General features: G+C 46.7%; 9 protein-coding genes across 9 annotated transcripts; 4 read left to right on the top strand and 5 right to left on the bottom strand.

The window, feature by feature from the left end:
- The first annotated feature begins 272 nt into the window (after positions 1–272).
- LY89DRAFT_298975 (uncharacterized protein) lies at positions 273–1,956 on the top strand. Its single transcript, XM_018206560.1, has 4 exons — positions 273–489; positions 546–822; positions 876–1,254; positions 1,311–1,956. The coding sequence occupies exons 2-4, from the start codon at positions 567–569 to the stop codon at positions 1,702–1,704; spliced, it is 1,029 nt and encodes a 342-aa protein (XP_018076799.1). The 5' UTR covers positions 273–489; positions 546–566; the 3' UTR covers positions 1,705–1,956.
- Positions 1,957–2,179: 223 nt separating this feature from the next.
- Positions 2,180–7,168, top strand: LY89DRAFT_298798 (TMEM1 family protein-like protein). The gene is made up of 3 exons (XM_018206558.1): positions 2,180–2,294; positions 2,348–5,229; positions 5,280–7,168. The coding sequence occupies exons 1-3, from the start codon at positions 2,261–2,263 to the stop codon at positions 7,056–7,058; spliced, it is 4,695 nt and encodes a 1,564-aa protein (XP_018076798.1). The 5' UTR covers positions 2,180–2,260; the 3' UTR covers positions 7,059–7,168.
- A 458-nt stretch (positions 7,169–7,626) lies between these two features.
- Positions 7,627–10,153, top strand: LY89DRAFT_298800 (amino acid transporter-like protein). The gene is made up of 7 exons (XM_018206559.1): positions 7,627–8,302; positions 8,355–8,467; positions 8,518–9,187; positions 9,242–9,412; positions 9,462–9,673; positions 9,733–9,851; positions 9,905–10,153. The coding sequence occupies exons 1-7, from the start codon at positions 8,028–8,030 to the stop codon at positions 10,028–10,030; spliced, it is 1,686 nt and encodes a 561-aa protein (XP_018076797.1). The 5' UTR covers positions 7,627–8,027; the 3' UTR covers positions 10,031–10,153.
- Positions 9,799–11,201, bottom strand: LY89DRAFT_680588 (uncharacterized protein). Its single transcript, XM_018214108.1, has 2 exons — positions 9,905–11,201; positions 9,799–9,851 (listed from the first exon to the last, which is right to left on the bottom strand). Exon 1 carries the CDS (start codon positions 10,960–10,962, stop codon positions 10,276–10,278), a length of 687 nt encoding a protein of 228 aa, XP_018076796.1. The 5' UTR covers positions 10,963–11,201; the 3' UTR covers positions 9,799–9,851; positions 9,905–10,275.
- Positions 11,202–11,276: 75 nt separating this feature from the next.
- LY89DRAFT_299130 (uncharacterized protein) lies at positions 11,277–13,420 on the bottom strand. The gene is made up of 4 exons (XM_018206561.1): positions 12,188–13,420; positions 12,019–12,137; positions 11,849–11,964; positions 11,277–11,796 (listed from the first exon to the last, which is right to left on the bottom strand). Exons 1-4 carry the CDS (start codon positions 13,018–13,020, stop codon positions 11,635–11,637), a joined length of 1,230 nt encoding a protein of 409 aa, XP_018076795.1. The 5' UTR covers positions 13,021–13,420; the 3' UTR covers positions 11,277–11,634.
- A 495-nt stretch (positions 13,421–13,915) lies between these two features.
- LY89DRAFT_693820 (HET-domain-containing protein) lies at positions 13,916–15,109 on the top strand (the record flags this gene model as incomplete). Its single annotated transcript, XM_018216661.1, has 5 exons — positions 13,916–13,995; positions 14,132–14,535; positions 14,592–14,664; positions 14,700–14,904; positions 15,026–15,109. The coding sequence occupies 5 exons, from the start codon at positions 13,916–13,918 to the stop codon at positions 15,107–15,109; spliced, it is 846 nt and encodes a 281-aa protein (XP_018076794.1).
- Positions 15,110–16,408: 1,299 nt separating this feature from the next.
- LY89DRAFT_728584 (FAD/NAD(P)-binding domain-containing protein) lies at positions 16,409–18,043 on the bottom strand (the record flags this gene model as incomplete). Its single annotated transcript, XM_018219280.1, has 6 exons — positions 16,409–16,450; positions 16,541–16,793; positions 16,845–17,127; positions 17,175–17,253; positions 17,301–17,652; positions 17,703–18,043. 6 exons carry the CDS (start codon positions 18,041–18,043, stop codon positions 16,409–16,411), a joined length of 1,350 nt encoding a protein of 449 aa, XP_018076793.1.
- On the bottom strand, positions 17,973–18,923 carry LY89DRAFT_680584 (uncharacterized protein). Its single transcript, XM_018214107.1, has 2 exons — positions 18,219–18,923; positions 17,973–18,099 (listed from the first exon to the last, which is right to left on the bottom strand). Exon 1 carries the CDS (start codon positions 18,534–18,536, stop codon positions 18,363–18,365), a length of 174 nt encoding a protein of 57 aa, XP_018076792.1. The 5' UTR covers positions 18,537–18,923; the 3' UTR covers positions 17,973–18,099; positions 18,219–18,362.
- Positions 18,924–19,256: 333 nt separating this feature from the next.
- On the bottom strand, positions 19,257–24,357 carry LY89DRAFT_714238 (uncharacterized protein). The gene is made up of 10 exons (XM_018218115.1): positions 24,017–24,357; positions 23,911–23,964; positions 23,392–23,764; positions 22,900–23,178; positions 22,508–22,852; positions 22,283–22,446; positions 21,953–22,163; positions 21,458–21,908; positions 20,054–21,366; positions 19,257–20,004 (listed from the first exon to the last, which is right to left on the bottom strand). The coding sequence occupies exons 1-10, from the start codon at positions 24,227–24,229 to the stop codon at positions 19,544–19,546; spliced, it is 3,864 nt and encodes a 1,287-aa protein (XP_018076791.1). The 5' UTR covers positions 24,230–24,357; the 3' UTR covers positions 19,257–19,543.
- Between the last annotated feature and the right edge of the window lie 206 nt (positions 24,358–24,563).

Raw genomic sequence — 24,563 nt, 5'->3', positions numbered from 1 at the left:
CAGACCAATTGATAAGCAGCCAATCATTAGCCATCCGCAGTACGCCCGACCATTAATCGTGCATATTTTAGGGCATGGACTTCAACTTTCGCTGACAACGCAGACAAGGCTACCATCACGCCAACCTTGCCATTTATAGGATAACCGGCACGATCATTTTGTTGATATCGCTCTCCGTATGTATTTCACATCTATAAGTATCACACATGTCCCGGATCGTTGCTTTTCGTCTTCCTACATATCTCGTAGTCCCAAAATTGAGACGAAAACCATTCATCGTTCTCGCGGAGCTATCTCCGAATCGTCGAGGCTGACAAAGAGCCTTCCGAGGTTCCCGAAAGAGCTTCAGGTCGTCATAAGCTGACGATCTCGATAACTACGATTGCGATCTTTGTGGTACAGCCTCGCTGTGCGACAGAATACCATTCCGATTTGGCTGACGACGACAAAGTTGGATTGAAGGCAAGAACTACTGTGATATCTATTAGAGTACGAACTTAGTCCGCCAACCGCTCTGGACCGAATAATAAGCTTATATCGCCCAGTTTACAGGTCCATCTCGTACAATGAACATCTCTTATCCTCCGATGCCAGTCGCCAGCTTGCCACCCGTGGTCGAGCAGCTAGGCCATGACTTTGTGAAAGCTGCTGCTTTCCTCCTTATTCCCACGGAACTCTTATACTTCTCTGTATACTTCCACACGAAGGGCTACTACAAAGTCTACCGAAACTTGACTTTCCTCTCAATCGCAGCTTTTTGGATTGCTCCGTATGCAGCCCCAATATCCTGCGGGCCTGCAAGATGTTTGCAGAATTTCGCAAGTAGGTCTCTCGACAAGCGCACTTCCCGGACAGCTTCCACTGACGCTTTCCAGTTGCAATTGGTACAATGAAGCTCTTGGACATTTGGGCGCGCAGACAAAATCTTCCTACTTACACAGCTGGGAGGAGACCGCCGGATTGGAAATTCGCCCTCATAGTTCTTACAGAACTCCGATACGAATCCTTCACTCCCAATCATATCAGGGTGCCAAAGAGCCAAGAAAATTTCAATGAGCCTCTGCAACTTGGAATTCACACACTTGCCTTTGCTTTCCTGCAAGCGTTTCCTCAGAACATTCCGACGATTCTCGCATGGGAAGTCATGCTAGCGATATATATTATCTGGACAAGCATTCAATTGACCGTCCGATACAAGAGTAGTCCAGCGTTGTTTGGGCCGCTGTACTTGGCAGATAGTCTGACTGGGTTTTGGTAATTGACCTGACTTTACTGCACTAGATTGTCTTTGCTAACGCTGGACACTTCAGGTCCGAGACATGGCACAATGCGTTCGCCTCGCCCTGTACTTCTTTAGCATATGCGCCTTTGAGATATGGACTTCCGAAATACGGAATGCCTGTTGTGATAGCACGCTCTTTGGGTGTTCTTGGCGCGTTCACACTTATGGCTCTGTTCCACATGTATGCCTTATACCCAATTCTGGATAGAGAAGGGCTGTATCGCATTGGGGCCTTCTTCCTTATCAATGGTTTGGCCACCGTCGCTGAAGCTGCTGTATGGGGACACAAGAAACATTGGACGAAAGCCGCGTTGGCTTGGGGTTTTCAGACGACTCTGGCGACTTGGACGGCGTCTGGCTTGGACATTCCAAACGGCTTGTCGAGAATTCGATGGAATGAGTTGTGTGATGCCTCGTATTGATGACGGAAAAGGAGATAGTGGTAGTGCTTGAAGGATTTTGAGATACCCTCCTGTTCGCAGGCACGTTTTAACGAATAAAATTATTTCTGACCTCAGATATGCTCAAAATGTGCCTCGGAGAAGTGTGAATGAGTGCTCGAGTGAATAAATTGTGTGAAGATATCTCATTGTCCTAGAGTAGTGATGCCAGGATTTAGATATTAGACTGTCAAAAATGTACTGGGCTATCGAAGCAGGGTGGAGGGGAGGCTGAAAGTAGCAGAATTGAGGGCAGTTTTGCAGCGGAAGAAGAAAAAACGGAGGGTCAAAAAGGGAACAGAGGTCCAGAGTATACAACATGAAATCACTTTAACTAGTGCTGATTTTATGTAAAGGTCGGCTCCCTGACGATAGCTCAAGTCCCCCTTTCCCAAACAGTCATTTAACAAGGCGGTGAAGAGTGGCAGGTATCAACAATAGAGAACGAAATCCGAGAAACACATTAAATATGGCTCTTTCGATCGACAGTTGAGCGACTTCTAACAGCAAGATGATCTTTTCGAAACCTATATGAATCATGGAGGAGACGTCATCCAGCTCTAAAGTCACTGGTATCTGTTCCAAGCATCCTCGCACCCCTCCTCTTGCTAATGCTTGCTTGCAGTCGAGTACTTCGACCCATATGGAGTCTACCAGCTGCTGTCCCCAGGACTCCTTCCGCGATTACCTTTGCGAAATCTACATTGGAATTCCCATTCCGGGCCTTTGCGATCCATATCCACGCTACATATAGACCTCCAACCTTCCGCGCAAGATATCCGCCCGCTGTCGACATTAAACCCAGCTTCAGCCAGCACATCGAGTCTTTCCCGAGTGAAGAGCGAGGACTCGGCAGCAAGTGGTGACGATGGCTTTCGAACGCAAGCATTGAGCCAGCCGGCGGGAGACAGGCCAGCATCTGTATCTGGACCTGTCAAACCAGTGAAAGAACGAAGACACCAGATACCAGGGCTTCGGCAGACCCCATATTTGAAAGTCTTCTTCTTACGATGCGATGATAATGACACGTATAAGAACCAAGCCAGGCGGCAGGTTAGGGAATGGATAAAGGACCATACACCACCAGCTCAAAGCACCTCGAAGAATACTCCGCAGGAAAATCACGACGCCTATGAGTGGTTGATCATACATGTTATTGTCCCAAATACGGCTGCGGCGACACAACCTCGAACAGGTGGGAAAAGCTCCGAGGGCGGCTCAAGTTCTATCTCTGAAAAATCTGGGCCAAGATGGCGTGGTGGAGGATCCTCCACTATTCTGGAGAAATTACGAGCAGATTTCAATGGCACGTCTAAGTCTGCTGTAGACCGAGTAGCTCAGATACGTATCGGGATCAATGATGTGCCATACGATATGCTACCTCGTGTTGTACCAGCAATTCCAGGTTCATACTCCGAGACACCACAAGAGAATGAGAATGCATGGCTGGACTTAGTTTCGAAACTCAAATCACTTATTCTCGCTTCTTTTGATGGGCGTGTAAGCCAGTATGAAGAGGACATCCGGGAGAAAGATGCACAAAGGTCATTACCAGGCTGGAACTTTTGCACATTTTTCGTGCTCAAGGAAGGTCTTGCACGAGGATTCGAAAACGTTGGACTGGTAGAAGACGCTCTTGTAGGATATGATGAGCTGGCGGTCGGGCTTGATGCCATCATCAGAGAACAGTCTTCGACCGGCTCGAGTGTTGCACGTGGTGGTTCTTTCTTGCCGTACACAGAAGATCTCAAGCGGAGGGCAGAAAAGGCTAGAGCTGCCATATTGCGAGACATGGGTGCTGGCGATGCTGCAGAAAGTGACGAACCAATCGACTTACAGTCCACGACCAAGCTTTCGGGCAACGAGGATGATGAGATTCCTCTTAACGCATCAAAGAAACGCTACCGAGAACTGATTCTCGCGAATGATATCTCAATCTTTGATTTCCGCTGCTATCTTTTCGCACGTCAGCTCTCGCTATTATTGCGGCTTGCAAATGCATGGTCATCTCAAGAAGAGTTACTTGCAAAGCTAAAAGAGCAGCGAGAATCAAGTTTGCAAGGCGTTGCTGCTCGTCTCCCTGCTTCTCAGCCGGCTGACGATGCAGAAGTCCTCAATGTTCTTGGAGAGATTTGCAGAAGATCCATGACTTTTGTCTCGTCCATTTCTCGCATCATGAGAGAGGACATCTCGGCATCATTCCAAGCGTCGAATGCAACAGGAGACACACAAGTTGAAATCATTGACCCAATAATGACACAAGTTGTGGACAATATTGTATCTTCGTTTACGTTCGGCATTTCCCAACAGATCCTTGCACAAACTTCCACAAAATCATTGCCCATTCCTCCATCAACGTTAGCGCCTCCGAGCAGCAGAATAGGGCTCGATGGTCAAGAGCCTAAAGCTGCTATACCAGAACCCAAAACAATGATGCATCCCGCCAGGAGTAGCTCCCTTGCTCTTCGATCAAGCTCTCGAGAGCCGCCTAGCCCAGGTCGGTTCCCTGGCGGAAGGAGATCTTCTGTCCCAGAGCAAGGTGCAGCTTCGTCTCCATTTTTGAAAGCAGGGTTAGAACAGCTTGCTGGCCATAGAGCTGAACTCTATGTCCTGTCCAGGAGTATTCTTGAGCAAGTGGGTAAGGAGCGAGGTTGGAGCTCTGGCTGGGCTGAAATGGAAGATCTCCATTCAAGTGGTGGAGGCGAGATGGAAGACATCGATCTCAACCAGGAGCCTGCCACTGTTGAAGCTTCGACACTTTCCAAAATCCCACCTTCATCCTATGGCATCGAGAATAAGCTTCTTCAGACTGCTGTTGATAACAAGGACGATTTTTATCGTCTCTACGAGACTCTGACAGACAAAGCACTACGCCACTTTACGGTTGCAAACCACATACAATCTGTCCAGTCAAATATGGCCGATCTTGCTATCCTGAAGTACCACCTCGGCGACTATGCTGCAGCAGCGTCATACTTTTATCGTATGACACCCTTCTATGGTGAAGGTGGATGGGCACAAGTCGAGCTTTCTATGCTAATCATGTACGCGAAATGTCTACGGGAGCTACAGCGAAAAGAAGAGTATGTCAAAGTAGTCCTGAAGCTGTTATCAAAATCTGCCATGGTGGAGAAGGAGAGATTGCAACGCAAATCCTCCTTCCAGATAGGTTCCAAAAACACATTCAGCCCTGAGGTGTTGCCAACCGAATCCTACTTGTCAGACTTACTGGAGATAACAAAAACTTTGCCTCATGAAGTGCACGTCCCTCTACAGAATTTTTTCGCTCATATTGAGGTTGACAACACAGTTCGATATCATCCTGAGATGGACAGCTTCGGCTTACAGCTACGCCTGCACTATTTGCTTTCAGAGAGTATCACTATCGATAAAGCCAAAGTCAAAATTGTGTCCTTGCTCGGAGAAACCAGTCGAGAGATATGGTTGGAGATGGAAGGTGATACTGTTTTCGGGAAAGGGATGGTCAAATTGGCCGTGAAAAGCAATGTAAGATATCTCCATGTTCACGCGTCCTTATTGTTAATTCATGAATTAAGACTCTCGTTCCCGGGACGTATATCGCCACCCAAATCATCCTTCAATCTAGCAACATCACTCTCCAATACGATCATAACAGCGCCAGCGTCCCATGTACAAAGGCTGGCTCATTCTTCAGAAGTCCAAAGCTTCTGATCTACCACAGGACTAAAGCATTTGACGTGCGGCTGTTCGCATCCAGATACATGCATTTAGATCGTAATCGCTCACTCGAGATCGAGTTATTACCTGGGTGGAATACTGTGGCAAGTGGCGAGATTCATGTCCGAGCAGCAACTGCAGGACTGAGGGTTCAGACGAGCGAAACCAAATTACTTGTCGGATCTTTGGAAATTTTTAAGAAGTCTGAGCCTGGTATTGTTCGCTTCGGTGCGATGGAGCAGCAGTCGAGATCCAGACTAGTCATGCCTTTCAATCTTGAGCATGAGGTCGGCGAGATATCTCTCAAGATAGAGATCACTTACACCACAGAGAAAGGAGTCTTTTTCTTTGCAACTACTCCATCGGTCTCAATCTCGCTCCCACTCGGGGTCAACGTTCAGGACGTCTTCAAGCATAAAGCTCTCTTCTCCAAATTCACCATTTCATCATCTACATCCAGCCCTATCCGTCTGTTGAGCTCCCGCTTGGAGGGCTCAGAGGTGTTTGGTGCCGAAGGCGGAGTTCCAATTTCCAAGCCTTTGGTCGTATTTCCTCGCCAACCTGCGACAATGCTATATAAGATTACAAAGTTGAGATCCCTCTCAAAACCAGAGATTGGTTCACGAAAAGGCCCGAAATCGTCGTTGTCGTTAGTTTTAAATTATACTTGTATAGAGGAGGAGATTGAGAACGCAGTGACCGAAGACCTTTCTCAGTTTCTTGAGAAGAAATCTCTCGACTCTTATGCCCGGCTCATGGTTCCGGTCGTGCTTGCTGAATTACGATCACATCTCTCTTCGTACGATTTTGAGAAAACGGCTATATTGAACGAAATATCAACCTCTATCCTGTCGTCTATCAATTGGCGAGATCACTTTTCAGGTCTCGGTCGCGAACCGGAGTCAAGTAAAGACACAGCATTGGTGATGGAAGAGTGTCTCCACAGCTGGGTTCAGCAGAAGTCCAGTATATCTTTGGCTCAAGTATCTATCGAGGACGAGTCAATGCGGAACAGTCGATCAATTGTCATTCCTGTCGACATACCATCTGTCACGGTTGTTCACACAGCAGACTTCAAGCTGCTCGATCCTCCGCCAGCTGCAACCAACATGGTCATAGCTGCCTCAAACCAGCCTATCTCAGCATCTTTGGACATCAAGTGGACCAGGATTTGGGACACTGAAATCCCTTCAGAAACTGGTGCTGGATCTCAAAACGAGTATATCGAGTTCTTCTACGAAGTCTCAGGGGCGTCAGATACTTGGCTCATCGGCGGAAGAAGGAAAGGTCATTTCAGAATACCGAGGATTCATCAAGAACACGATACCAAGGCGAAGCTATCTTTCCCGGTCGTCCTGATCCCTTTAAGAGAAGGATTTCTTCCATTTCCGAACGTCGATATTAAACCAGCTCATTCTCTCAAGCATGTCGGTTATGCTGAGGACGAGACACCACGTCTGAAGCGACCTGTTGTAACTTGTGAGACGGACTACAAAAATGCTGGAGAGACTTTGAGAGTGATTAGTGATGCACGGAAGACGACTGTTAGCCTTGATGCAAGCGGACCGCAAGGTGGAGCATGGCTGCTTGAGAGTGAACGAAGGAGTCCGGGCAATGGAGGAATTGTCCTAGGTTAATCGTCGCTAAACAGTAGATTGAAAGCCTATCCAGGAGGAAGGGGATGTTAGACTAGGTCCATGCCGGAACTATACCACGCGACTTACGAGGGTCACTTGGGACACGCGTCGTGGCAGCGACTAATTCTCGCAGAGACTTGCCATAAACAATTTCGAGCTCGCCTCGTCTTGATCCTGCAAGATGCACCCAAGATTTGAGAGCAATAGCCAATCATTGTGTTAGCTACAACGATACTTGTGCCAATGTCCAATCTTGGTAACGATTCTGAACTGTGCTTCATACCATCCAACATCCCGCATTTCAGCCCTTAATTCTTGAAAGGACCCTGCTTCTGTTAAAGCAGATCCCCCACATCGAACCCACAGTTGCAATTGAGCTGATAAGCGTTGCGAGACTTGCTCAAAAATTTGGTCTGGATCAGGCATCAAATTTTGGTGGCGTCCAAGGCGACTGCTGATGCTACTGCACCAACATCCAGATCTATCTTCACAACCATAGATATCTTCTTCGCATGCTCTTTCAGAACTTAAATTTTCTCGATAACTTTATTTACGATGATGAAACGTAACAATTAAGAACCAGGATAGCTTTATCGCCCCTTCGGTTCTCTTATCTACGGGGGATTCTTCTCAATGTAGACAATATTTACATTCCCTGAAGCTGACGGGCGAGGCTAGCGCCTTCCGTACCCGCAGACCACGAATGACACCCTTGCGCTACAGTGTACTACTGCAATATGTGCACGCTTGGTCCTGCAAACTTCCCTTCCAGATCTCCAGATTTTTCATTATGGGTTCTCGGCCTCTCCGCTGGATTGGGTACCCAATGATAAGGGATTCATCGATGTTGTTGGTATCGAGTGATCCTGACTGGCGACTTCCGGGATTTGGGTCCTGTTTATAAAGTCTGTACGACCCCGGGAGAGCAAAGAGAGGTCAGATTTCTATACATCATCACGTGTGGGAAAGATGGATATCAAGCACGTTACGGAGGATTATCCGTCGGATGAGAAGGCGGTCCCAAGATACGATGTTTCAACGAGTGAAGATGGGATCATTGTCGAGAATGTCGACGATCTGCAGCGGAAGCTTAGTGGGAGACAAATTCAAATGATCACAATTGGAGGATCGATTGGTACTGCGTTGTTCGTCAGCATCGGATCGGGTCTGATTCAAGGTGGTCCGGGAAGCTTGCTCATTGCTTTTGTTATGTATTGTGTCTGGCTTGCTGCTGTGAATAACTGGTACATCCTTTTCCTCTTTCATTTTCATCCCAACAGAACTAATTCTGTATAGTATGGCTGAGATGGCTGTCTTCATGCCAGTGAGTGGATCCTTCATTCGAATGGGAAGTAAATGGATCGATGAATCTTTTGGGTTCATGCTTGGATGGAACTTTTTCTTGTATGGTCAGTATTCTTTTCGCTCCAGACAAAGTATGGAGCTAATCAAAGAACAGAGGCCGTCTTGATTCCTTGGGAGATCAGTGCTCTCAATCTCGTCTTGACATTCTGGAGAGACGATATCCCACTCGCCGCTGTGTGCGCTGGATGCATCGTTCTCTATGGAATCATCAATCTCTTCGCTGTGAAGTGGTATGGAGAGTCCGAATTCTGGCTTTCGTCTGGAAAACTGGCTCTCATCATCATGCTTTTTTGCTTCACGTTCATCACAATGGTCGGTGGTAACCCCAAGCACGACGCCTACGGTTTCCGATATTGGCGAGAACCGGGAGCATTCGCAGAGTATGTTACGACAGGTACTCTAGGTCGATTTGAAGGTTTCCTCGCTGCCTTGTGGAAAGCTGCCTTCACTATTGTTGGTCCTGAATATATTGCCATGATGGCAGGCGAAGCTTCTCACCCCAGAAAGAACCTAAAGAGAGCTTTCAAGACCATCTACCTTCGATTCGGCCTCTTCTTCATTGGTGGTGCTTTGGCATGCGGCATCGTTATTCCCTATACCGACCCAACGTTGAACAGCATTCTCTCGGGCGACAGCTCTGCGAGTGGAACCGCGGCTTCTAGTCCATACGTGATTGCAATGCAGAATTTGGGTATCGGTGTCCTTCCACATATCACGAATGCCCTACTTGTTACCTCTATCTTCTCTGCTGGAAACTCCTACGTGTAAGTCTCTCTCGGTGTTCCAAGCATGGACCAACCCTGATCACATTGCCACAGATACTGCGCGTCTCGAACCCTCTACAGTCTCTCGCTCGACGGTCACGCTCCACGCTTCCTGCAAAAATGTACTAAGAAAGGTGTCCCAATTTGGTGTTTCTGTGTAACGATGATCTTTCCATTTCTCAGCTTCTTAGCTGTAGGGACTAGTTCAGCACAGGTCATTACTTGGTAAGTTCCTTCTTCCTCCATCCCCTGTCAGAGATTAATCTTTCACTAGGCTAGCAAACTTGACAGAGGCATCTCAGATCATAGACTACATTTGCATGTGTTGGATCTATCTGTATTTCTACCGTGCTCTGAAAGTACAAGGATTTGATCGCAAGGATCTTCCTTATGTAGGATTGGCCCAGCCTTACTGTGCGTGGTTTGGACTTGCGACCATGACTTTCACGGTTATCATGTATGGATATGCGACTTTCTTGCCAGGATGTAAGTTCTGTTCCTCATACTTCTTTCTATCCGAAAAATAGCTGCTGACACTTAGATAGGGTGGGATGTCGGAACCTTTTTCTCATACTATACTATGTGTTTTGTTTGTCCAATCCTCTACGTGGGGTGGAAAGTAGTGAAGAAGACGAAGATGATTCCGCCCGAAGAAGCAGATCTAGTATGTTTCTCAGCCATTCGGAATATTTCGGACGAAAAGCTAATTCTCGACAGGTATGGGAAAGACCTGTCATTGACGCCTATGAAGCCAATACGTTGGAGCCGCATATGACTTTCTGGGAAGAATGCAAGATGATGATGGGTTGGAAGAAGAAGGAAGAGCACATCCATTCAGCTTAGGACGTTCTATACTTGGTAGACACGATTGACGAATCCAAATTTTCGCCTTTTAATTGAAAGAATGATTCGACTAGGAGGTATTGCGATGTGAAAACGAATATCTTACGCAGTTTGATACATCAAAGTCCCCGAGGATTTCTTCTTATGCTGCGCTGTCTAATGCTTAACCAAGAAAAACAGGTCTAACTCTGGTTGCGAGACCTCCAAAACCAATGACCCCAAAACCGTCTATCCAACAAGCAAGCTCAAAACACTTTCTCCATAATCAAACCAGCCCTCAGATGATACTTCCCAGGATCACTTGCCCCTCCATCCGGTGGCAACAAGTCCGTATCCCCATTCGAAAAATACGCCTCAGCCAGCGTCGTACTCCCAGCATCCACAAATCCCAAATCATAATACAGCTTCTTAACCACCACATTGTTCGGATGAATCATAATCCTAATCCTCGTTGAACGTCCCTGTCCACTTTGCAACGCAGCATACTCTGATGCACCGCTAATTAACATCTTCGCAATCCCCTTTCCGCGATGAGCTGGGCTGTTATACACAGCCGTCATCTGCCATCTAGTTTCCACCTCATCATTTCCAATTACTGGTCCTCCGCTTTCTTTTAGCTCGTACATCTCTTTAGGAAAGGGGCCGAGAAGAGTAGCGCTTCCGATCCAATCTCCAGCATCAATTGTTTGTTGCTCGGGAGGCGTTCCTGCTCCATAAGCTACGGCGACAAAGGTATGGACTAGGGGTCTTTTTAGTCGGTTGATCCATTGAGATGAAGTGAAAGCGGACTCGATCTCGAATGTTGAGCTGAAAGCTGTTGCCGAAACGGTGAGGGCTGATAAGCGAAGGGAGGCGAATTTGCCGGCGAGAAAAGGGAGGAGAGTTGCATCTGAAGTTGGTAAATGGTGGATTTTGTAAGTGTAGGAAGACATTTTGATGCCCGAGAAGTGAATGGAACTGAATTATCACTAGAAGTAAAAGTGAGATGCTCGAATTTATTAAGTGGAACCTGCTCAGCCGAGATGCGATTACAGATCCTGGCTTATGGGTTGATTATGAGCAGAATTATGAAGAACTTGAAAGAAATCATAATAACAATTAAAGGAAGACATTCTTTATAGGATTGAATCGCAATGTATTCTGATAGACTACATGATTGACAGAACAGTTGTACGTAAAGAAGTTTTCGCAAAGCTTTTATCCGAGAGCAGCAGATTTGGACCATTTCACCGAGGCGACTGAACGAACCAGCCAATGGCAGCAACCGACGCTGAACCACTTGATCTTGTGTTTTCCCATTAAAATTGCGACCCTCACACGATCTGAACGAAGACAATTAAAACGAGTATGCTTGTTGATGGTTACGAAGCATCGGCACAATGAATGCCCGTCAGTTATGGGTTATGAGACAGGCGAATTGAAATTGATATCCGACCTCCTCTACGATCATCCCGAGGTCAGGAGAACCGGAGATTTCGGGCGTCCCTCTCTTGGATATTCTCTAGAGAGCGAAAGAAGACCATTGTCCGTACAACATCTTATATCGTGTTCGCAAAGAAAGTTTCATCAATCATCAACCATCAATAGCAACAGGCAAGCATTCTTCAAAAAGTCCTCGCCTCCCGCAACTCCTGGCTTGAGGCAGGCCTCATGTCAGACTGGTCTTCCATGTTATGTTCATGCCGCGGCTGTATCGACATATAAGCTCCCATTGGACTTTCGAGCCCCGCGTCTTTGAATGTAAGATGCTTGAGTGGGGTGTCAAACTATGAATCTGTTAGCACGTTCACATTGTATATGCTTGGTGTTGTGTCATACTTCAGATTCTTCTTTTTGCTCATTGTCCGTCCGTTTTTCTTCTACGTGGCTCTTATATATGCTCCAGAAAGTTGTTGGAAGAGAAAATATGCCAATAATCAAAGGAATCAATTGTCCTGCAATGATATCAGACTATGGATTGAAGTTTGGCGATGATCATGTAAATATACCTGTAGTAGAAACATCATTTACACCCTGGATGTCGTTCTTCGCAATAGTCCATTCCAGTGCTACGATGGACCAGAGAATAGAAGTGAGCATGAGAAGAGCACCCAGTATAGTCCAAGATCTGAAACTGTCAGTAAATTCTAATGATCAGTCTATTGGAGCTCTACTCACAGTTGCCTTTCTGAGCTTCGAAGCCAGTCGTTTATTCTATGATACTTGCTTCTGGGCATCCAAGATTGAAATCTTGTCCTTGATGACCCGTCTTTCAGGTCGCTGTACCTCTGCACGGCGACGTACAAGACCAGAATATAGAGAATGAGGATCAGAGGCATGAGTATAATTCCAATGATAGGACTGTCGGTAAAGCTAACAGGATCCGAGAGAGGGAAGAGGAGAGGGCCAACCGGTGGATCCTTGCAAGGAGCGACGAGATCAAAATTCCGATATCCCGAAACGAAGAAGTATATCCCATAGCCCATCATGGCAAGAAACGTGGAATGCACAAATATCTGTCTTACTGCTGTGCTGAACTTTTTCGCTTTGCTGCCCTTCAACCAGTCCTCCGGAAATGAGGCAGTTGTAGTTGCGCTAACGATTGCACCGCCGAAGAACATATAAAGGAGGATAATGGGGACGAAGACAGGTTTTCGATCCGTGGACGTCGTATCGCTAAGTGGACGTTGTTGATTATTCAAAACGATGATTGCGATCACATTGGCGAAGTCGAAGATAGTTTGAGCGTCGCCGACTGCCACACTGCTTGAAGGGTTGAATGTAAAGTCCAAGAAACCAGCGATCCATATCAAGTAGAATCCAATCCGGACGCCAATCCCGTAGAAGTCGGCGTTTCCCACAAACTTACAATCGATTACGGTGTCGTCACGAGCTTCAAGTCTGGCTGCTTGAACCCATTCGTTCCCTTGATTGGTGCCAAGAAGACTTATCTCTGCCTGGCAGAAGACAAATACAGAGAAGATAAAGACAAGCAACAATCGTGAGCGCATTATGGCAAATCGAGGCACTAGTTGTCGAACTTTCACCAGTCTAACAAAGAAACAGAAGAAAGTCTAGGCACTTTTGGAATGTTCGAAGTTGTCCCCACAAATATGGGGACATTCTCATCGTTCAGCTTATATGGCAACAGCCATGATAAGGCTGAGTCTGAGGAGCAAGCAAAGCAAAGTGGCTTTCCAATCGACTTCCTAACCGCCCCCACAAGTTCTTGTGGTGATCACGCACCATGAGCCCCCCGTACTCGCTACCAATTAAATGTGACATCGATGACTCGAAAGAGCTGTAAATCGTCCCGGATCCAGGCAATGTAGCAGAATTGGCCTTCCCGTCCCGCAGCCACATTTATTGTTTGTCTGCTACAGCTGAGCGAATTGCAGACGCACTCAACGCAAGCTGACTTGTCACCAAATGAGAAACAATGCCAAGATATGCAAATCGCTCAATTGATTTGCTGGCGTAAGCCTCACAGGACGACTCGTCAAATCTGATGATGGATACCTGCTGAGTGTTCGAGAACATGGTGTCTTGTTGCGCACGCCTTCTTCACTTGAAAAGTCTAGAACATTGAAGCAAAATCAATGATATTGAAATAGACCAGTGCGCAAGTCGTGACTCAATATCTGGACGCTTTTGTTTTCGCAACATAATATTTGCTAACGTTTCATGTCGTTCAAGAGTTGATGGTGGTGAGAACCCCGCGGCCGCCAAAAGAAGCTTATTTCTTAGTACCGACGCACTATCTCCCCCCTTTTCCAAACTTTGCCTAACGTCAAGTGCCCACTCCTTGCGCCTCAACTGAGAGCGTGTAATATCATTACAAATATACGAAAAAGTGCCCGGTCAGAATTTTTGAAGAGGCTCACCGAGTTTGAATCTTCGTTCCCAATGAGGCTACTCAACACCGCAACAATTGTGGTGCAGGAGTTCAACGATAATAATCTCCCTCCGTATGCCATATTGTCGCAGTACGTTGATTACATCAGATTCTGCTCTTTCCTGAAAGGCATATCAAGTGCCGAGCCCTTCGCATCCTCTTTCGTGTTGCGGCCCCAGGCGCCGGCTCTTTGAGACTCCGATGGAGACATACTGATTTGTCAACAGTAGATGGGAAGATGAGGAAGTTGCGTACCAGGACTTGGCAGGAGATCGAGGTCATACTATGAAAGGATACGCTAAGTTGAAAAACTTTTGTCGCCAAGCCTTGTCAGACAGTTGGCAATGGGTATGGATGGACACTTGTTGCATCGACAAGTCCAGTAGTGCCGAGTTGTCAGAAGCAATCAATTCCATGTACAATTGGTATCGAGACTCTCGTGTTTGCTATGTTTACTTATCCGACGTCCCTCCTGAGGTTGATATGTCGTTCCATATCCAAGAGGACTCACCTTTCCGCAAAAGCCAATGGTTCACTCGGGGCTGGACTTTGCAAGAGCTCCTGGCTCCGAGATATTTGGTGTTCTATGACCGAGAATGGGGTGAGATCGGAACCAAGTCTTGTCTGGAAAGTGTAATAACGTCGATTACTGGCATCGAATTCAAAAACACGAATCTGCATGTATAGCACGGAAAATGTCTTGGGCATCAAATCGTCAAACAACTCGGACTGAAGACATGGCTTGCTCGCTCATGGGAATGTTCGGAGTCAACATGCCGCTACTGTACGGTGAAGGGTCGAGAGCCTTTTGCGACTTCAATTGGAGATCATCAAGAACTCGGATGATGTATCAATTTTTGCCTGGTTCGACGAGAATGATGATTCTACAGGGATGTTGGCACCATTTCCTTCCTGCTTTCGAACCTCTGGGAATGTCAGACTGCTGTACAGTCAGCGCCTCAAGCGGCCATACACAATGACAAATAAAGGCCTCCACATGGTAGCGTTTCTTATCCCGTCATGGATGTTGCAAGTCTCAACCGTCTTCGGATCGGGGAATATTATCGACGAGGGTTTCTACTTGCCCTTGGATTGTGTATGGGCTTCTAATGGCAATCAAGCCATTGTTCTTAGCCTTCAAAAGAAATCTGATGGCCAATTTCTTGTCAGCCATCGAGGAATTACCGCGCTACGAAATGACATAAAGCACTCGATGGAAGCCGAGAATGAACATGAAAAGGTCGATCGATATATATATCCCTCAAGATCTCGGACCCAGATATCACAAAATGGAGTGTAGCTTCGTCATGATCAAACATGATACGGAATTCTTGAAGCAATGGCGTATATCCAAATTTTGGATTGGAAATGGCTGTCGAGAGATGATACCAAAAGGAACGAATACTGTAGTGGAGATTTTGCAGCCTCGCTTTCCTTGTTCGTTGATTGCCACTTTGTACGAAGAACTACCAGGCGACATACCTCCAGATCAGGAGACTACCTTTGTAGTGACCTTGGCATATAGGAATAACAATCTTGGCGTGCGCATTTTTGCGCCTGGAACGAAGGAAGACGGCGAAACTCTATGGCGAAGAGTTAGGCGAGGTATTCTATACAGGGAACCATCATATGATAGACTATCTGAGAGGTTGGAGTCTGGAGAATCAGTATCTGTATCATTGAAACCAAGTGTTGAACCAGGAGGTGGTGCTTCCCTGGGACACTGGTATGTCATGGAAATATCAGTCGACGAACAGGGCCGACTTCGTTGGCCAGTGGAGCCAAAATCAACTTAGTGCACGAGACGAACGAGTCGGAATAGATGGTTCATGGCCATTGTAGAATTGTTTGCCCAGCCACTAGGCACAAGTCGTTTCATTTGATGGCACGGCGGACCAGAAGGATGGTGGAATGAGATGAGAACTTGAAAGATGGCCAATTTGTTTTTGAAGGGGAGGGTTACGATGATCATCAAAGAGGAAAGAGAGATTGACCTGGATGTCAAGGCTTCGATCGGCACGAATGGGTGATGTCAGGAACTACCAGGACTGTCATCAAAGAATTGGTCAACCCCCGAGTACACTCGAAAATTCCCCAGTCTTTTGACTTTCCGAAATTGACTTTCGACAGGAAATTGACAATTCATTGACCATTAGACTTTCAATTATGTGCAGCAAAATATGCTCCAAATCAATGCTCGGGGGGTGGAACAGAAGCATTATTGAGATATTCTATTTCTATTATTTGACATCTTTCAAAACCAAGGCAGACTATACCGCCAAGAGCCAGTCGCTTCTGCGTGTCTATCTGCTCGCAGACTTTCCAATTGCGTTGACGGAAGATATCTTCGCCTGTACCTGGCAAATGAATACGACGTGCCAGCACAGAGTCCTCGCTCAAGGAAAGTGCAGCTCGGGAGTTTCCTTCACGAATCGGGGATAATGCTTTCGCTCGGCTGGTGGACTGGATGGTGTGGATATATGACCAAGTCAGATATCCTGTCATCATCTCTCATGAGGTATGATGGAACTCGTGTCATCAATCCACTATCCCAATTAGCATTTGCAAACTTCTAATGATTTCCAATGTCCCTATCACGGAAGAACACAGTATTAGTCCAAAGAACGAGGACTCACATCAAAAGCCATCTTCAACCCTTGATCACGACAGAACTCCTTCAACTTATTATCGCCAAAGTACACCAAATTCTGTATCAACGCAGCCCGCTGTCTCTCCTTCATCCTCCTCTTGACATTTTCCTCTGCACGTTTTCGTAGCTCGATGCGTCGTTTTGATGGATTGAGCATGTCTGGTCTTCGCAGCGTCTCCGCTAAATCAACGGCGTCGAGAAGTGCGCAATTTGCTCCCTTGCCCAACATTGTAGAAATACTAGTAATATTAGCACAAATATCTCGGCAAAGTTGAAGTATACAATCATACTTAAAAACAGCATCACCCATCAAAGTCACTGAACCTGTATCCCACTTTTTAACAGCCTGACAATCCCTCACAGCGTGGACATACGACGTATTGAGAACACAATGCTCGGCCAGAGCAACGAACTTGGGATCGATTTTCGGATCGGCTTTCACTCTAGCTATGATTTCTGTTTTCAATTCTGCGGAAGAGAGACTGGTGGGCGGTTTGGATTTGTTAATGAATTCGCGGACTGGACCGCCGTGTCCGAACATTATGAAAGATTCTTCGTTGCTGATGTCGAAATCTGAGAAATTAGCTAGTCTCCGGACAAGCATGTGTGTGAGTACATACCATCGAATTTCGTTGCCCACATCTTGCGCGGATTAATCCAAGAGTGAACCATAATATTCTGGTTCTTCTGAGTAAATACCTACTCCTGTTAGTCTCTAGCCTCCTTCGAATAGACCGCAGACATACCATAGAAGCCGAGTTCGTCGGCAACAAATCCTTTGTATCAGGCGTCAATGGAATTTTGAAATAAATAACCGCAAGATCCGTCTCCGTCACCCTCGCCTCAGGTATAAGTTGCCTCCTAACCCTCGACCCCGCACCATCTGCCCCAATAAGTAAATCACACTCATCCGTACTTCTATCCTCGAAATGGATCTTGATTGCGTTACTTCGTAGCCGTTCATAGCGCTGGAAGACTTTTCCAAATTTGACGAAGTCTTCGTACCCATATAGAAGGGCTTTTCTCAATGGCCAGCGGGAGACGGAGAAGGAGTCTCGCATCTCTTCGTTGTCGAAAGTAAACATTTGAGTTCCGGAACTTTTGGTTCTGTCAGCCATTTGTAAAGATTTGCAAGAGGTAGTACATACCTCTTCATGAACTGTAGTTCCTGTCCCCCTTGTGGCTGTATCCCAATGCTGGCGGCAACTCTTGTCCAAACCTCTCTCCTGAGAGTAGCTTGCAGATTCTGCAAGACGAAATAGGAAAGCATAACACGATATCCACACAACCGATCCACAGCTTCGAAACTCCTTTCGTATACCGTCACTTGGACATTCGGCGTGCCATGAAGTAATTGTGCTAAGGTAAGCCCAGCAATACCTCCACCGACGACGCCTATCCGGAGCAGCGGTTCATGATTCTTGACACTGGACGCTGACCACGACGACCAACTCGTAGACGAAGACGACGATTGCGGAGGAGTTGCCATGGTTTCTCTAGATCAAAAAGTCCGACTTTCTGGTAGGAATGCCGAACCAGCAAAACCTCGTATATATCAACACCAACCATCTTTCCAAAAGGAAAATGTCGGCACACTCGCAACATGACACAGAAAAGAAAAAAAGGAATGGACATGGAACATTTATTGGCATTGTACTGCGTACCTTTACCCACCAAATGCATCGCGTGGTAATGAGCTGATGGAACGAACACCTCGAAGCTTTCAATAGGCTATGAGGCACTAGATCGACCCACCTCGACCCCTCCAAGGGAAGGGGCTCCATGGAGCCCTAGCTGTGTTCCTGCAGTCAGCCGTTGAAAGCTGGACCAGGGGCCGACAAAATAACAAAGAAAGCAATACACCCCATGCTCATGACAGGAGATGTGGTTCCTGAACGTCCCGTCATCCATGTACCAGCAATCCCACCGAAAATCGAGTCAATGCGCTCGAGGACTTCTGTTGAACGGAAGGACTTCCCCATTTCGGAATGCTTGTACTTGTTTCAAGAACTGACACAGCCTAGAAAGAAGAAACTCCCGTTTCTGCCACAATGGCAAGTTTACCCCATCTCATGATCTCGAATTTCTGCCAAGCTTGAGAGATGAATCTCGTTTGCATGATGGCTTGTCTATGTGAGACCTCGTGGTCTACTAGGATTAGTAACATGCATCAGCGAGATTGGGTCGGGAGAAGGAGGATTCTGGAACCTCTTCTCTTGCCTGACCCAAGCAGCAATCATCAAACGGCGTGTCACTACTTGCCGACTTGGGGTCGTGCTCAAGATCTCGGCTTGCCTATACGAGAGTGATCAAACGGAACGGTCTCCGTAGCGGTGAGTATAATTCAAGCGGAGTTTAAAAACCCGTCGTGATTAAAAGGTGATAGGATTTCAAGGTTGGTGGTTCGATTATTTTGTGGCTTGACGTTGAGAGCGGAACCAGCCGATGCCAAGCACTTTCGGCTATGTGATCCGAAGGGACATGATTGGAACAATTAATGAACAGAGTATACAGCACCTTGATCCTTTGTCTAGCTCTGTGATTCTCCTGGAATTTGAGGGAAAATCAGATTCTCTAAAAAGTACGTATCAATAATCTCGCTGGGTGCTATATGAGTGGCAAAGTTATAAAGGATCAGAGGCGTCCACTATAGCACGCATCGAATGAATCCAGGAGACAAGTAGTTACAAACATGAACAGGTATCATTAGAAGCTCGCCATAAGCTAGCTGAATCGATGTGAGGCAACCTCTCCACCCCCAAGCCTAATTCCGTGCCAAGCCAAAGCCATACAGCGAGGTTGTGTAATACATACTTCTACCCTATTTTGTGTGTTGAAGAAAACACCTCCCGAGTGACAGCAAAGCAGAAAAGACGCCACTTAGTATACAAAGCCAGATAACAACGCACTGTACCACACGCCGAACATGATCGAGAGGCGAAGAATCACCCCCAAACCCGAAATCCAGATCTCACTGATTCACTGCCGCTTAAAGCGATAAATCCATGTCCTCAAGAGAGGGCGACGAAGCATATCCTTTCGAAAGGGGGTTTCCCTCATCTTCTGCATCGGAGAAATCCTTTGAGGTTGGAATAGTACCGCTCCCGACTGCTGCCGGTTGTTCGTCTTCTTTCTTAGCAACTTTAGCCTCTTCGGAGAGAGCTTGATCTTGATTCTCCAGGATGCTCACGACATCGCTTCGCATCTTGCGCTCCCATTTTGGCATTGTTTGACCTTCTGGCAACGCAGTACCTGCGATTACTTGCATATAATCTCTTTGCATGCTGAGATACACCTCGTCGGCTTGAGTGGCCATCTTGTCCTCGACCTGTTTGGACATGGCGAGAAGAAGCTTCTTCACCTCATTGCAACTCTCGCTAAACATCTCATTTCGCGAGTCATTCACGAAATTGCTCATGAAGCTCTTCATTCGTGCATAACAACCACTACCTGGAAACTATTGTTAGTGAGAGGACGTTGAAAAGGATGAGAGGGTTACCTCTTTCGTTTGTGCAAAACTCATATGCCTCAGCCAAGCTACGGGCAATCACGGGCGTAAACTCGCGGTTCGCATCACGCTGTATCGTAGTAACAAGTTCGGTCATTTGTGTCGCTAAAGCCACAAATAAAGCATCATAATTCTTCAACTGTTGTGATAGAAGCATCAAGCCAGCGGCCCCGGTCCCAGATTTCATGCTTCGCAGCTCGATCTCACGGTGGAAAGCAGCTAACAAGCTCTTTGCTTGTCTCGTGAATGAGGCTAAAAGCCGTGGCATACGCTGCTGGAAGCATCGTTCCCAATGAGAAGCCAATTGTTTGATGATGGGCTCGATTAGGTCTGCGTTGAAGTCATGGGGCCCCTGATCATTGGAGTATACGCCGTTGCGTCTCACGATGGCCTTGTAGCTGGACCAATAATAGCCGCCCATTTTTTGATTTTCACGGTTCACAGGGAGGTGCCATCTGCTAACAGTTTGAGGTGCTTCTTCGACGGCGGAATTGACAAATGAGTCGAAATTCTCAAAAATCTGATCTGACAGAGTCTCGTTCATCTCTTTGAGACAATCCTTCACAGCACCTTCAAGACCTTGCTCGAGACTCTTCAATTTGCTCTTCAGAAAGCGTGTCTCAGCGGCCAGTTGGGCATCTGTCATGTTCATTCCCGTACCATCGTTGGAAGCCCAGAGCCCTAGAGACGTCAACAGCTGACAGAGATTAGTCAAATAAGCGCGACAATTCGATGCTCGGCCAGCTTCTGTCAACTTCTTGCAATGAGCTTGAAGCTGTGGGACTTCAGTCTCTTCTGGGGACCGAAAGCCTGGAACCGCATTGTCGCGCTGAAGACGACCTTGCATCTTCTGGTATGCTCTAGAACTAACGCAGAAGACAGGCAGCGTGCGGGCGACTTCGTCGTAATCTCTCAACTCGTCCTCGGGGTTGAATTGATCCGGATCTTCTTCTTGTGCTGCCTCTTGGTCCAATTCACGAATGCCGTCAGCGAAGTCTCGTTGAATAGCTCCCTTGGAATATTTGTTTCGACCATCGATACAAATAGCGGTCATTGCAGTCTCAATCTCGGTCTGGCTTTTCAGGAGTTCCTTGATCTCTTGATTCTTCTCCTTCAACGTTTTGTCGATGTTACCGCGTTCTCGGCGAGCTTTCTTTTTGTCCTCTTTGAGCATTGTGATCTTAGTATCGATTTCCTCGACTGTAAGAGGGTCACCGCCTTCAGAGGTTGACTCGGAATCGCTCTCATCATCTGATTGTTCGTCCTCCTCCGAATCATCATCGACATGACCGTCGTCTTCATCACTAAGTCAGGTCAGCATCAATGTGAAGCAGGACATATTCAAATCTCGCAGCCGAAAGCGAAAGTCCTGGGCACGCATGGAGATCCACTTACTCAGAATCGGTCTTCTTGGACTTCTTGCGAGATGTCTTCGATTTCTTTGAAGAGCGCTTCCGCTTTTTCGAAACTGTGCCTGGGGCATATACAGTCTCTCCGGCCTCTAAGTCGTCTTTCAACTTCTCCCACTCCTCGATCTTGTCATCGGCATCACCCATGATCTCAGTGTAGACTTCTTTGGACTCTTTCAGATCCTTCACTTCCTGCTTTAAGGATTTTTGCTTTGATTCCAACTCATCAATCTTCTCCCAGTCAGCAGCCATCTCGTCTTCGAGTCCAAGACTATCAGTAGCCTCTATGAGAGAGATATCATCGGTCTTGGAACAGATAAAGGTGATTCGTGAGTATTGTCCATCAAATTTGAGTTGTCTCTTGAATGACTCTCCCAACAGTGACTTTGCAGCTTTGTCGTCAACAGCACGGTTGATCGGAGCCACAATAAACAGACCTGTGTGATCAGTATTAATTTTCGACTTAAAAGAATCGACTCACCTGTGCATTGCTTCATGTAACCAGCTGCAACGGCAGCTCTAGCAGCGTTCGAGTCATGCACACCAGGCAAATCAACGATGACTGCGCCAGTGCTCAAGCAATCGGCCTTGGTGTATATGCGGACAACTTTGATGAGAGGCCAGAACTCCATAGTCTTCTTCACCTTCTCCTTCTTGTCCTTCTTGTCACTGTCCTTGCTCTCACTTGTGACCTACAAGTCGTCAGTCCGAATACCTCCAATAAAAAAATAAAATAAAAAATACTGATGGATCGTTGAAACGAAAGAATATAGGCATGTGAATGACGGTGCATGTGCTTAAAATAACTCACTTTCTCCTTACTATCCACAAAGTGCTGCAATGACTTGTAGAAGAGGCTGGGATCTCCCCTAGCAATCTTCTTGGTGGTACCAAGGACATCCTTCACGGTAGGTTCTCGCATCAATTGTTCAATAGTACACTTGGCAAGTTCATCCTTGGATTTGTTCGGATAGACTAGAGACATTTTAGCTTATGATCATCTTTAAATGGTCTCCAAAGCACATGCGTTACTGACCTGCTTTAATCTTGGCATATGCCACACCAGCTTCAGTTTCTGCATTCGTGCAGTCTCGTGAGACTTGGCCATTAGAGTCCAGTAACTCGTGTAGGGATAGTTCCAAGTCTTTCTTCCAGTCGTCTGCCTTGATGAATTCGATATCGGCACGATATCTAGAGTTCTCTTCGTCCGATGTGTTCCAGGACATTTCTGTTACGCAAGCAGTGCATGCTCTCATGCAGTTAGTTGGGAGTAAGCGTTCCTCCTCGAGCATAGCATTAATTACACTGCTCTTCCCGGCGCCAGTATTGCCAACAACTCCAATGATTGTAGGAGTGTTGATGTTATGGTTTTGAAGATTTTCTAGAGAAAGTCAGAATGTAAACTAGTTGGAGCTCAGTCAGTTCTACCAATTTGCTTCACCCAATGTTGGGCATCTTGGTGCTGGAAAGAATTCTCGGCCATTGGTCTTCTCAGTCCCTCGAGGAATACCTGACTTTGTCTAACCTCAGCTTCCAAGACTTCGGGAGTTCCTTCAAGTATAAGCTTCTGAATACGTTCGTTAAAAGACGACTGGTTCGGCGGAGCCGTTGTTGAAGATGATGCTTCTGTAGACGAAGATCCATTGGAGGCATGTTCAAATGCCGCTGGTGTATTAGCAGGACCCGCCTGAGCAGCAGCGGAGTTATCTGCGTTGAGCAAAGTGGTCAGTTCATAATACGTGCTTGGGAAGAGTTTCGGATAGATAGAATGCACCAAGACTATGATACAATCTACCTCTTAGGTACTTTGTTACTTTTCAATAAGTAGTAGCCGATTAGATATCAATGGTATACTCAGAGGACATCTTATTCGTCCTCAGAGGTGACACAGGGGCGAGGTGAGAAAGGAGTAATTCATACCTTGTGGATCCGACAGATGCGCACCTGGATGGAAAGGGCCATAAGGCGTCTGGGTTCTCGAGAGATTCGGCTTGATATCTGCTGTCATATTCTTGTTCACGAGACGAGGAGATAGGAATGTCTCTTCTGTCTTGATCTTGGTCTTACTACCATCTGAGACGAGAGGGTTTGCACTACCATTGGCTGGTAGTTGAGCGTTGATAGGTTGGAGAGGGTTTCTGATAGGCGTGGATACCGATGCACTCGATGATGGCGCAGAGTTGTTCATGTCTGCTATTTCTGACGTGAAAACAATTGTGTTCTTGGTCAGATGGACAACGTTGCTCATTTGTGTTTCATCCGAGAGTGTTGTACTCGCGTGCTTCAACGTAACCTACGGTAATAGTTCCCATTAGCATACTACGCTTTTGTTGTATAGAGGAAGCTTCTCAATGTCACGAGCCGAGGCTCGGGGAGGCTGCAGGTTTCGCGAGCAAGACGAGAAAGACGGGTGAACATATCGTTGAGACTTAGACTTACTTGGACTTTATTCTTGCGGAAGTAGGCTTTCTTTAATTTCCCCACCGAGTGGTTCTATAGGGAATGAGTCTCGGAGTTTTAGAGCCGTGCTATTTTGTGAACTTACCGGCTTGAGCTTGAACCAATGGAAGATATCCTTGATACAAGGATCCGGGTTGGCGTTATGATCAAGGATAGCAACTGCAAGAGTACCTTCTTCAAAGGTCTGCTGGAGATCTTGCTTACTAAGAAGGGCGAGTTGGTGCAACTTCTTCAGCGTGTCGCCTAAGTTGAAGATGTTGGTTTCGACGGGAGCGCCCTGCGGGCTGGCGCCTGCCATCTGGTGGAAGCTGAGTTTGCAGAAACGGTGCAAAGCAGGAACAGCAAAGAGTGATTTCGTTAGTGGAACCCTAGTTGCGGCTTCCCTTCATGAATGAGGCTGAAGTTGACCGTAAGACAAAATTATGGGGTGCTCGAAACCAGTTATCAATCGAGACGCGCTCGAAATCAAACGACGCGATCGGCGCTAAAGAACGCGAAGGTCAACACGTGATGCGTTTCATATGCTGCAAGCTGCTTTTATTTCGGCGCTTGAGGCTGGAAAAGCAGCATGGTGGTTTGGACAAGTAAATTGATCTGCTTCATTCCGGACATTCTTGCTAGATTCAATCACA

The sequence above is a fragment of the Mollisia scopiformis genome (genome assembly GCF_001500285.1).
Source record: "Mollisia scopiformis unplaced genomic scaffold LY89scaffold_3, whole genome shotgun sequence".
NCBI lineage: Eukaryota > Fungi > Ascomycota > Leotiomycetes > Helotiales > Mollisiaceae > Mollisia > Mollisia scopiformis.
The sequence above is the reverse complement of the archived record's forward strand: the minus strand, read 5'-3'. Positions and strand labels throughout refer to the sequence as shown.